A 13547-nucleotide genomic window follows, 5' to 3' on the forward strand; every position below is an offset into this window, starting at 1 on the left:
CGTGGGGGAGGGGGGGTGCGGAGGCCACACCGTCATGGGGCACCGTCATAGTTGCAGGGGGCGAGGACAGAGCCTATGGTATTGCATATAAGGGTATCCGGTACTGGAATCACCATACAGACAGCCCTCCGGTTGACACAATCATTAGCGGCAGATTTTCCTCCCCGTATTTCTGGCACTTAATTAGCTGATTACTGTCAGTCCCTCTCACGCCGGCAGCCATGTTGTTCTGGTACTCAGGAGCGCAAGGAAGGCCTTGATTACCGAAGAAAAGGTTCGGCTGCCGGCACGGGTGAGAGGTGAGTTGCAGCAGTGAGCAGGGAGGAGCGGGGGGGGGGGGGGGGTGGGTTTGGGAGAGCGAGATCTCTCCTCCATTCCTCCCCGCTCTCTCCCGCCGCCGGCAGGTACTCGCTTTTCTTCCGAGCCGGCAGGTACTCGCTAAGGGCAATGCTTGATCGAGTAATTGCCCTTAGTGAGTATGCTCGCTCATCTCTAATTACCGCCATCATCACAGGACAACCACGACGGAGGGGTAAGAAGTTGTGCTGCCATAATGAAAATTACCTGATTGAAGACAACTTTCATCCTATCACATACACGTTGCACGCACACGGCGGTTATTACTCATCAACGTATCATGCGCAGAATCGACACATGGTATATCAGGTGTAATGTGATACAAGTAAGCACCACCTGAACCAGTAATACTAGGGGCCCAACAACACCTGAACCAAAGTACTAGGGGCAACAATAGCTGGAGCATAATACTAGGGGCAACAACACCTGAAGCACAGTACTAAAGGCAACACACACCCTATAGCTCCAAAACCTGTAGAACAGTACTCGGAGCAGGAACACCTAAAACAGTATACTAGGGGCAACAACAACAACCTTGGAACCACCACCAGAACCACAGTACAAGGTGCAACACCACCAGAACCACAGTACAAGGTGCAACAACACCCAACCCATGGCGCTAACATCTGTAATACAGTACTCGTGGCACCGACACCTGAACCCGTACACCAGGGGCACAGACACCACAGCACTAGGGGGCCACAGCAGCTAAACCACAGCACTAGGGGGCCACAGCAGCTAAACCACAGCACTAGGGGGCCACAGCAGCTAAACCACAGCACTAGGGGGCCACAGCAGCTAAACCACAGCACTAGGGGACCACACCAGCTGAACCACTGTACTAGGGGGGGCAACACCACCTAAACCACTGTACTAGGGGGGGCAACACCACCTAAACCACTGTACTAGGGGGAGGCAACACCACCTAAACCACTGTACTAGGGGGAGGCAACACCACCTAAACCACTGTACTAGGGGGAGGCAACACCACCTAAACCACTGTACTAGGGGGGGCAATACCAGCTAAACCACTGTACTAGGGGGAAACACCAGCTAAACCACTGTACTAGGGGGCAACACCAGCTAAACCACTGTACTAGGGGGCAACACCAGCTAAACCACTGTACTAGGGGGCAACACCAGCTAGAAAACCACTGTACTAGGGGCAATAAAACCCACCCAAGGGCACCAACACCTGAACCACAGTACTAGAGGCGCCAACACCTAAACCACAGTACTAGGGGCAGCAAGATCTGAACCACAGTACTAGGGGCACCAACACCTCCACCAGTATAGTAGTGGCAACAACACCACCCCAGGACACCAACAAGTAAACCAGTATACTAGAGGCAACAACACATGAGCCAGTATATTAGGGGCAACAACACGTGAGCCAGTATATTAGGGGCAACAACACCTGAACTACAATAATAGGGGTAACAACACCTGAACCAAAGTACTAGGGGCAACAACAGCTGAAGCTAGTACTAGGGGCACCAACACCATACCTGAACCACAGTACTAGGGGCACCAACACCTAAACCACAGTACTAGGGGCACCAACACGTGAACCAGTATACTAGGGACACCAACACGTGAACCAGTATACTAGGGGCAACAACAACGTGAACCAGTATACTAGGGGCAACAACAACGTGAACCAGTATACTAGGGGCAACAACAACGTGAACCAGTATACTAGGGGCAACAACAACGTGAACCAGTATACTAGGGGCAACAACAACGTGAACCAGTATACTAGGGGCAACAACAACGTGAACCAGTATACTAGGGGCAACAACAACGTGAACCAGTATACTAGGGGCAACAACAACGTGAACCAGTATACTAGGGGCAACAACAACGTGAACCAGTATACTAGGGGCAACAACAACGTGAACCAGTATACTAGGGGCAACAACAACGTGAACCAGTATACTAGGGGCAACAACAACGTGAACCAGTATACTAGGGGCAACAACAACGTAAACCAGTATACTAGGGGCAACAACAACGTAAACCAGTATACTAGGGGCAACAACAACGTAAACCAGTATACTAGGGGCAACAACAACGTAAACCAGTATACTAGGGGCAACAACAACGTAAACCAGTATACTAGGGGCAACAACAACGTAAACCAGTATACTAGGGGCAACAACACGTGAACCAGTATACTAGGGGCAACAACACCTGAACCAGTATACTAGGGGCAACAACACCTGAACCAGTATACTAGGGGCAACAACACCTGAACTACAGTAATGGGGGGCATCAACACCTGAACCATAGTACTAGGGGCAAAAACAGCTGAAGCTAGTACTAGTGGCAACAACACCATACCTGAACCACCGTACTAGGGGCACCAACGTCGCAACCACCAGACAAGGGGCACCAACGTCGCAACCACCGGACTAGGGGCACCAACGTCGCAACCACCGGACTAGGGGCACCAACGTCGCAACCACCAGACAAGGGGCACCAACGTCGCAACCACCAGACAAGGGGCACCAACACCTGCACCACCGGACTAGGGGCACCAACACCTGCACCACCGGACTAGGGGCACCAACACCTGCACCACCGGACTAGGGGCACCAACACCTGCACCACCGGACTAGGGGCACCAACACCTGCACCACCGGACTAGGGGCACCAACACCTGCACCACCGGACTAGGGGCACCAACACCTGCACCACCGGACTAGGGGCACCAACACCTGCACCACCAGACTAGGGGCACCAACACCTGCACCACAGGACTAAGGGCACCAACAGCTGCACCACAGGACCCGAGGCGCCAACCCCTGAACCACAGGACCCGAGGCGCCAACCCCTGAACCACAGGACCCGGGGCGCCAACCCCTGAACCACAGGACCCGGGGCGCCAACCCCTGAACCACAGGACCCGGGGCGCCAACCCCTGAACCACAGGACCCGGGGCGCCAACCCCTGAACCACAGGACCCGGGGCGCCAACCCCTGAACCACAGGACCCGGGGCGCCAACCCCTGAACCACAGGACCCGGGGCGCCAACCCCTGAACCACAGGACCCGGGGCGCCAACCCCTGAACCACAGGACCCGGGGCGCCAACCCCTGAACCACAGGACCCGGGGCGCCAACCCCTGAACCACAGGACCCGGGGCGCCAACCCCTGAACCACAGGACCCGGGGCGCCAACCCCTGAACCACAGGACCCGGGGCGCCAACCCCTGAACCACAGGACCCGGGGCGCCAACCCCTGAACCACAGGACCCGGGGCGCCAACCCCTGAACCACAGGACCCGGGGCGCCAACCCCTGAACCACAGGACCCGGGGCGCCAACCCCTGAACCACAGGACCCGGGGCGCCAACCCCTGAACCACAGGACCCGGGGCGCCAACCCCTGAACCACAGGACCCGGGGCGCCAACCCCTGAACCACAGGACCCGGGGCGCCAACCCCTGAACCACAGGACCCGGGGCGCCAACCCCTGAACCACAGGACCCGGGGCGCCAACCCCTGAACCACAGGACCCGGGGCGCCAACCCCTGAACCACAGGACCCGGGGCGCCAACCCCTGAACCACAGGACCCGGGGCGCCAACCCCTGAACCACAGGACCCGGGGCGCCAACCCCTGAACCACAGGACCCGGGGCGCCAACCCCTGAACCACAGGACCCGGGGCGCCAACCCCTGAACCACAGGACCCGGGGCGCCAACCCCTGAACCACAGGACCCGGGGCGCCAACCCCTGAACCACAGGACCCGGGGCGCCAACCCCTGAACCACAGGACCCGGGGCGCCAACCCCTGAACCACAGGACCCGGGGCGCCAACCCCTGAACCACAGGACCCGGGGCGCCAACCCCTGAACCACAGGACCCGGGGCGCCAACCCCTGAACCACAGGACCCGGGGCGCCAACCCCTGAACCACAGGACCCGGGGCGCCAACCCCTGAACCACAGGACCCGGGGCGCCAACCCCTGAACCACAGGACCCGGGGCGCCAACCCCTGAACCACAGGACCCGGGGCGCCAACCCCTGAACCACAGGACCCGGGGCGCCAACCCCTGAACCACAGTACTAGAGGCGCCAACCCCTGAACCACAGTACTAGAGGCGCCAACACTTGAACCACAGTACTAGAGGCGCCAACACCTGAACCACCGGACTAGGGGCGCCAACACCTGAACCACCGGACTAGGGGCGCCAACACCTGAACCACCGGACTAGGGGCGCCAACACCTGAACCACCGGACTAGGGGCGCCAACACCTGAACCACCGGACTAGGGGCGCCAACACCTGAACCACCGGACTAGGGGCGCCAACACCTGAACCACCGGACTAGGGGCGCCAACACCTGAACCACCGGACTAGGGGCGCCAACACCTGAACCACCGGACTAGGGGCGCCAACACCTGAAACACAGTACTAGGGGCGCCAACACCTGACCACAGTACTAGGGGCGCCAACAACTGAACCACAGTACTAGGGGCACCAACAACTGAACCACAGTACTAGGGGCACCAACAACTGAACCACAGTACTAGGGGCACCAACACCTGGACCAATATAGTAGTGACAACAACACCCACCTCAGGACACCAACACCTGAACCAGTATACTAAAGGCAACAACACGTGAACCAATATACAAGGGGGAACAACATGTGAACCACAGTACTAGGGGCAACAACAGACATTCCTGGGCACCCACACCTTAAGCATGGTATTAGGAGCAACGACATCTGAACCTCAGAAGTAGGGGCAACAATACCTGAACCAGTATACTAAGGGCAACCACATCTGAACCACAGTACTAGGGGCAACAACAGCCATCCCAGGGTGCCAACAACTGAACCACGGTACTAGGAACAACGACACATCAAGCAGTATACCAGAGTCAACAGCACCCACCCAGTATACTAGGGGCAACAACACCTGAACCAGTATACTAGGGGCAACAACACCTGAACCAGTATACTAGGGGCAACAACACCTGAACCAGTATACTAGGAGCAACACCACCCACCTGGGCACCAACACCTGTACCACAGTACTAGGGGCAACAACACCTGAACCACAGTACTAGGGGCAACAACAACTAAACCACAGTACTAGGCGCAACAACAACTAAACCAGTATACTACAGGTAACACCACCCACCTGGAAACCAACACCTTAACCACAGTACTAGGAGCAACACCACCCATCCCATGGTGCCAACACCTGTAATACAGTACTTGGGGCAGCAACACCTGAACCACACTACTAGGGGCACCAACACCTGAACCACACTACTAGGGGCGCCAACACCTGAACTACAGTAATAAGGGCAACACCCATCCCAGGACACCAACACCTGAACCAGTATTCTAGGGGAACAACACCTAACTCATGGCACCAACACTTGAACCATAGTACTAGCGGCACCACCACCTAAACCACTACACTGGGGGCACCACCACCTAAACCGGTACGCTGGGGGCACCACCACCTAAACCGGTACGCTGGGGGCACCACCACCTAAACCGGTACGCTGGGGGCACCACTACCCACCTGGGCACAAACACCTGTACCACAGTACTAGGGGCACAAACACCTGAGCCACAGTACTAGGGGCAACAACACCCACCCAATGGCGGTAACACTTGTAATACAGTACTAGGGGCAACAACACCTGAACCAGTATAGTAGGGGCAACAACACCCTCCTGGGCACCAACACCTGAACGACAGTACTAGGGGCAACAACATCCACCCCATGGCGGTAAGACTTGTAATACAGTACTAGGGCAACAACACCTGAACCAGTATAGTAGGGGCAACAACACCCTCCTGGGCACCAACACCTGAACCACAGTACTAGGGGCAACAACATCCACCCCATGGCGGTAAGACTTGTAATACAGTACTAGGGGCAACAATCTCTGAACCAGTATACTAGGGGCAACAACACCTGAACCAGTATACTAGGGGCAACACCACCCTCCTGGGCACCAACACTTGAACCACAGTACTAGGGGCAACACCACCCACCCCATGGTGCCAATACCTGTAATACAGTACTAGGGGCAGCAACACGTGAACCAGTATACTAGGGGCAACAACACCCGAACCACAGTACTAGGGGGCAACAACACCCACCACAAGGCGCCAACACTTGTAATACAGTACTAGGGGCAACACCGCCTGAACCGGTATACTAGGGGCAACACCGCCTGAACCGGTATACTAGGGGCAACACCACCCACCTGGGCACCAACACCTGAACCACGGTACTAGGGGCAACAACACCCACCCCAAGGCGCCAACACTTGTAATACAGTACTAGGGGCAACACCACCTGAACCGGTATACTAGGGGCAACACCGCCTGAACCGGTATATTAGGGGCAACACCACCCACCTGGGCACCAACACCTGAACCACGGTACTAGGGGCAACAACACCCACCCCAAGGCGCCAACACTTGTAATACAGTACTAGGGGCAACACCACCTGAACCAGTATACCAGGGGTAACAACACCCACCTGGGCACCGACACCTTAACCACAGTACTAGGGGCACCGACACCTGAACCACAGAACTAGGGGCTCTGACACCCACCCCATGGCGCCAACACCTGTAATACAGTACTAGGGGCACCAACGCCTGAACCAGTATACTAGGGTCAACAACACCCTCCTAGGCACCAACACCTGAACCACAGTACTAGGGGCAACAACACCCACCCCATGGCGCCATCACCTGAACCAGTATACTAGGGGCAACAACACCTGAACCAATATACTAGGGGCAACAACACCTGAACCAATATACTAGGGGCAACAACACCTGAACCAATATACTAGGGGCAACAACACCTGAACCAGTATACTAGGGGCAACAACACCTGAACCAGTATACTAGGCGCAACAACACCTGAACCAGTATACTAGGGGCAACACCACCCTCCTGGGCACCAACACTTGAACCACAGTACTAGGGGCAACACCACCCACCCCATGGTGCCAATACCTGTAATACAGTACTAGGGGCAGCAACACGTGAACCAGTATACTAGGGGCAACAACACCCGAACCACAGTACTAGGGGGCAACAACACCCACCGCAAGGCGCCAACACTTGTAATACAGTACTAGGGGCAACACCGCCTGAACCGGTATACTAGGGGCAACACCACCCACCTGGGCACCAACACCTGAACCACGGTACTAGGGGCAACAACACCCACCCCAAGGCGCCAACACTTGTAATACAGTACTAGGGGCAACACCACCTGAACCGGTATACTAGGGGCAACACCGCCTGAACCGGTATACTAGGGGCAACACCACCCACCTGGGCACCAACACCTGAACCACGGTACTAGGGGCAACAACACCCACCCCAAGGCGCCAACACTTGTAATACAGTACTAGGGGCAACACCACCTGAACCAGTATACTAGGGGTAACAACACCCACCTGGGCACCGACACCTTAACCACAGTACTAGGGGCACCGACACCTGAACCACAGAACTAGGGGCTCTGACACCCACCCCATGGCGCCAACACCTGTAATACAGTACTAGGGGCACCAACGCCTGAACCAGTATACTAGGGGCAACAACACCCTCCTAGGCACCAACACCTGAACCACAGTACTAGGGGCAACAACACCCACCCCATGGCGCCCCCACCTGAACCAGTATACTAGGGGCAACAACACCTGAACCAGTATACTAGGGGCAACAACACCTGAACCAATATACTAGGGGCAACAACACCTGAACCAATATACTAGGGGCAACAACACCTGAACCAATATACTAGGGGCAACAACACCTGAACCAGTATACTAGGGGCAACAACACCTGAACCAGTATACTAGGGGCAACAACACCTGAACCAGTATACTAGGGGCAACAACACCTGAACCAGTATACTAGGGGCAACAACACCTGAACCAGTATACTAGGGGCAACAACACCTGAACCAGTATACTAGGGGCAACAACACCTGAACCAGTATACTAGGCGCAACAACACCTGAACCAGTATACTAGGCGCAACAACACCTGAACCAGTATACTAGGCGCAACAACAGTCTCCTGGGCACCAACACCTGAACCACAGTACTACGGGCAACACCACCCTCCCCATGGCGCCAACACCTGTAATACAATACTATGGGCAGCAACACGTGAACCAGTATACTACGGGCAACAACACCCTCGTGGGCACCAACACCTGAACCACAGTACTAGAGGCGCCAACACTTGAACCACAGTACTAGAGGCGCCAACACCTGAACCACCGGACTAGGGGCGCCAACACCTGAACCACCGGACTAGGGGCGCCAACACCTGAACCACCGGACTAGGGGCGCCAACACCTGAACCACCGGACTAGGGGCGCCAACACCTGAACCACCGGACTAGGGGCGCCAACACCTGAACCACCGGACTAGGGGCGCCAACACCTGAACCACCGGACTAGGGGCGCCAACACCTGAACCACCGGACTAGGGGCGCCAACACCTGAACCACCGGACTAGGGGCGCCAACACCTGAAACACAGTACTAGGAGCGCCAACACCTGACCACAGTACTAGGGGCGCCAACAACTGAACCACAGTACTAGGGGCACCAACAACTGAACCACAGTACTAGGGGCACCAACAACTGAACCACAGTACTAGGGGCACCAACACCTGGACCAATATAGTAGTGACAACAACACCCACCTCAGGACACCAACACCTGAACCAGTATACTAAAGGCAACAACACGTGAACCAATATACAAGGGGGAACAACATGTGAACCACAGTACTAGGGGCAACAACAGACATTCCTGGGCACCCACACCTTAAGCATGGTATTAGGAGCAACGACATCTGAACCTCAGAAGTAGGGGCAACAATACCTGAACCAGTATACTAAGGGCAACCACATCTGAACCACAGTACTAGGGGCAACAACAGCCATCCCAGGGTGCCAACAACTGAACCACGGTACTAGGAACAACGACACATCAAGCAGTATACCAGAGTCAACAGCACCCACCCAGTATACTAGGGGCAACAACACCTGAACCAGTATACTAGGGGCAACAACACCTGAACCAGTATACTAGGGGCAACAACACCTGAACCAGTATACTAGGAGCAACACCACCCACCTGGGCACCAACACCTGTACCACAGTACTAGGGGCAACAACACCTGAACCACAGTACTAGGGGCAACAACAACTAAACCACAGTACTAGGCGCAACAACAACTAAACCAGTATACTACAGGTAACACCACCCACCTGGAAACCAACACCTTAACCACAGTACTAGGAGCAACACCACCCATCCCATGGTGCCAACACCTGTAATACAGTACTTGGGGCAGCAACACCTGAACCACACTACTAGGGGCACCAACACCTGAACCACACTACTAGGGGCGCCAACACCTGAACTACAGTAATAAGGGCAACACCCATCCCAGGACACCAACACCTGAACCAGTATTCTAGGGGAACAACACCTAACTCATGGCACCAACACTTGAACCATAGTACTAGCGGCACCACCACCTAAACCACTACACTGGGGGCACCACCACCTAAACCGGTACGCTGGGGGCACCACCACCTAAACCGGTACGCTGGGGGCACCACCACCTAAACCGGTACGCTGGGGGCACCACTACCCACCTGGGCACAAACACCTGTACCACAGTACTAGGGGCACAAACACCTGAGCCACAGTACTAGGGGCAACAACACCCACCCAATGGCGGTAACACTTGTAATACAGTACTAGGGGCAACAACACCTGAACCAGTATAGTAGGGGCAACAACACCCTCCTGGGCACCAACACCTGAACGACAGTACTAGGGGCAACAACATCCACCCCATGGCGGTAAGACTTGTAATACAGTACTAGGGCAACAACACCTGAACCAGTATAGTAGGGGCAACAACACCCTCCTGGGCACCAACACCTGAACCACAGTACTAGGGGCAACAACATCCACCCCATGGCGGTAAGACTTGTAATACAGTACTAGGGGCAACAATCTCTGAACCAGTATACTAGGGGCAACAACACCTGAACCAGTATACTAGGGGCAACACCACCCTCCTGGGCACCAACACTTGAACCACAGTACTAGGGGCAACACCACCCACCCCATGGTGCCAATACCTGTAATACAGTACTAGGGGCAGCAACACGTGAACCAGTATACTAGGGGCAACAACACCCGAACCACAGTACTAGGGGGCAACAACACCCACCACAAGGCGCCAACACTTGTAATACAGTACTAGGGGCAACACCGCCTGAACCGGTATACTAGGGGCAACACCGCCTGAACCGGTATACTAGGGGCAACACCACCCACCTGGGCACCAACACCTGAACCACGGTACTAGGGGCAACAACACCCACCCCAAGGCGCCAACACTTGTAATACAGTACTAGGGGCAACACCACCTGAACCGGTATACTAGGGGCAACACCGCCTGAACCGGTATATTAGGGGCAACACCACCCACCTGGGCACCAACACCTGAACCACGGTACTAGGGGCAACAACACCCACCCCAAGGCGCCAACACTTGTAATACAGTACTAGGGGCAACACCACCTGAACCAGTATACCAGGGGTAACAACACCCACCTGGGCACCGACACCTTAACCACAGTACTAGGGGCACCGACACCTGAACCACAGAACTAGGGGCTCTGACACCCACCCCATGGCGCCAACACCTGTAATACAGTACTAGGGGCACCAACGCCTGAACCAGTATACTAGGGTCAACAACACCCTCCTAGGCACCAACACCTGAACCACAGTACTAGGGGCAACAACACCCACCCCATGGCGCCATCACCTGAACCAGTATACTAGGGGCAACAACACCTGAACCAATATACTAGGGGCAACAACACCTGAACCAATATACTAGGGGCAACAACACCTGAACCAATATACTAGGGGCAACAACACCTGAACCAGTATACTAGGGGCAACAACACCTGAACCAGTATACTAGGCGCAACAACACCTGAACCAGTATACTAGGGGCAACACCACCCTCCTGGGCACCAACACTTGAACCACAGTACTAGGGGCAACACCACCCACCCCATGGTGCCAATACCTGTAATACAGTACTAGGGGCAGCAACACGTGAACCAGTATACTAGGGGCAACAACACCCGAACCACAGTACTAGGGGGCAACAACACCCACCGCAAGGCGCCAACACTTGTAATACAGTACTAGGGGCAACACCGCCTGAACCGGTATACTAGGGGCAACACCACCCACCTGGGCACCAACACCTGAACCACGGTACTAGGGGCAACAACACCCACCCCAAGGCGCCAACACTTGTAATACAGTACTAGGGGCAACACCACCTGAACCGGTATACTAGGGGCAACACCGCCTGAACCGGTATACTAGGGGCAACACCACCCACCTGGGCACCAACACCTGAACCACGGTACTAGGGGCAACAACACCCACCCCAAGGCGCCAACACTTGTAATACAGTACTAGGGGCAACACCACCTGAACCAGTATACTAGGGGTAACAACACCCACCTGGGCACCGACACCTTAACCACAGTACTAGGGGCACCGACACCTGAACCACAGAACTAGGGGCTCTGACACCCACCCCATGGCGCCAACACCTGTAATACAGTACTAGGGGCACCAACGCCTGAACCAGTATACTAGGGGCAACAACACCCTCCTAGGCACCAACACCTGAACCACAGTACTAGGGGCAACAACACCCACCCCATGGCGCCCCCACCTGAACCAGTATACTAGGGGCAACAACACCTGAACCAGTATACTAGGGGCAACAACACCTGAACCAATATACTAGGGGCAACAACACCTGAACCAATATACTAGGGGCAACAACACCTGAACCAATATACTAGGGGCAACAACACCTGAACCAGTATACTAGGGGCAACAACACCTGAACCAGTATACTAGGGGCAACAACACCTGAACCAGTATACTAGGGGCAACAACACCTGAACCAGTATACTAGGGGCAACAACACCTGAACCAGTATACTAGGGGCAACAACACCTGAACCAGTATACTAGGCGCAACAACACCTGAACCAGTATACTAGGCGCAACAACACCTGAACCAGTATACTAGGCGCAACAACAGTCTCCTGGGCACCAACACCTGAACCACAGTACTACGGGCAACACCACCCTCCCCATGGCGCCAACACCTGTAATACAATACTATGGGCAGCAACACGTGAACCAGTATACTACGGGCAACAACACCCTCGTGGGCACCAACACCTGAACCACAGTACTAGGGGCAACAACACCCACCCCATGGCGCCAACACCTGTAATACAGTACTAGGGGCAGCAACACGTGAACCAGTATACTACGGGCAACAACACCCTCCTGGGCACCAACACCTGAACCACAGTACTAGGGGCAACAACACCCTCCTGGGCACCAACACCTGCACCACAGTACTAGGGGCAATAACACCCTCCTGGGCACCAACACATGAACCACAGTACTAGGGGCAACAACACCCACCCCATGGCGCCAACACTTGTAATACAGTACTCGGGACAGCAACACCTGAACCATTAAACTAGGGGCACCAAGACCCCCCTGGGCACCAACACCTGTACCACAGTACAAGGGGCAATAACTCTGCCCCAGGGGCAATACTACCCATCACAGGGCACTATCACTTAACCTGTCACATAAACATCTGCCTAAGAGTATCAGGGGCAATTAATGGCAGTAAGCGTGAGCAGCCAATCTTGCCCCCCCTGGACAGCACCAGGGGCCACCAGTGCCACCTAGCCTGCAGCATCGGGGCACTTAGCGCTGACATTGGCATCTCGGGTAACAACCGCATGAAGGGCAATTAGTGGCATCTGGAGGCAGTTCCTGTCACCCGCACTGGGGTGGATGGGGTTTGGGGCTCCTCCCGCAGCGCCCCCCGCATGCACAGAGCGTTCTGCACTCACCTTCCGCCGCCCCCCGGTGCAGCCGCAGCCCGATCCCCAGGAGGAGGAAGGTGCAGGCGGCTGCAGCTCCACGCACTCCCCGCTCCATCTCCCTGTCCTGCAGTTACCGGGGAGCAGAGAGCGGCAGCATCCCGGGGCGGCCCTGCACACCGACCGCACCGCGTCCCTCTATC

At 55.6% G+C, this 13547-nt stretch overlaps 1 protein-coding gene across 5 annotated transcripts in view; it reads right to left on the reverse strand.

The window, feature by feature from the left end:
* KIAA1549 (KIAA1549 ortholog) overlaps positions 1–13547 on the reverse strand; it is a 67655-nt gene extending 54108 nt beyond the window's left edge. For all 5 annotated transcript variants that reach the window (XM_066590803.1, XM_066590802.1, XM_066590799.1 and 2 more), the window contains exon 1: positions 13375–13547. In XM_066590803.1, the coding sequence (XP_066446900.1) occupies positions 13375–13462 (88 nt within the window). In that variant the 5' untranslated portion in view covers positions 13463–13547. The remainder of the gene's footprint in view (positions 1–13374) is intronic.

The sequence above is a fragment of the Eleutherodactylus coqui genome, chromosome 2 (genome assembly GCF_035609145.1).
Source record: "Eleutherodactylus coqui strain aEleCoq1 chromosome 2, aEleCoq1.hap1, whole genome shotgun sequence".
NCBI classification, from domain to species: Eukaryota; Metazoa; Chordata; class Amphibia; order Anura; family Eleutherodactylidae; genus Eleutherodactylus; species Eleutherodactylus coqui.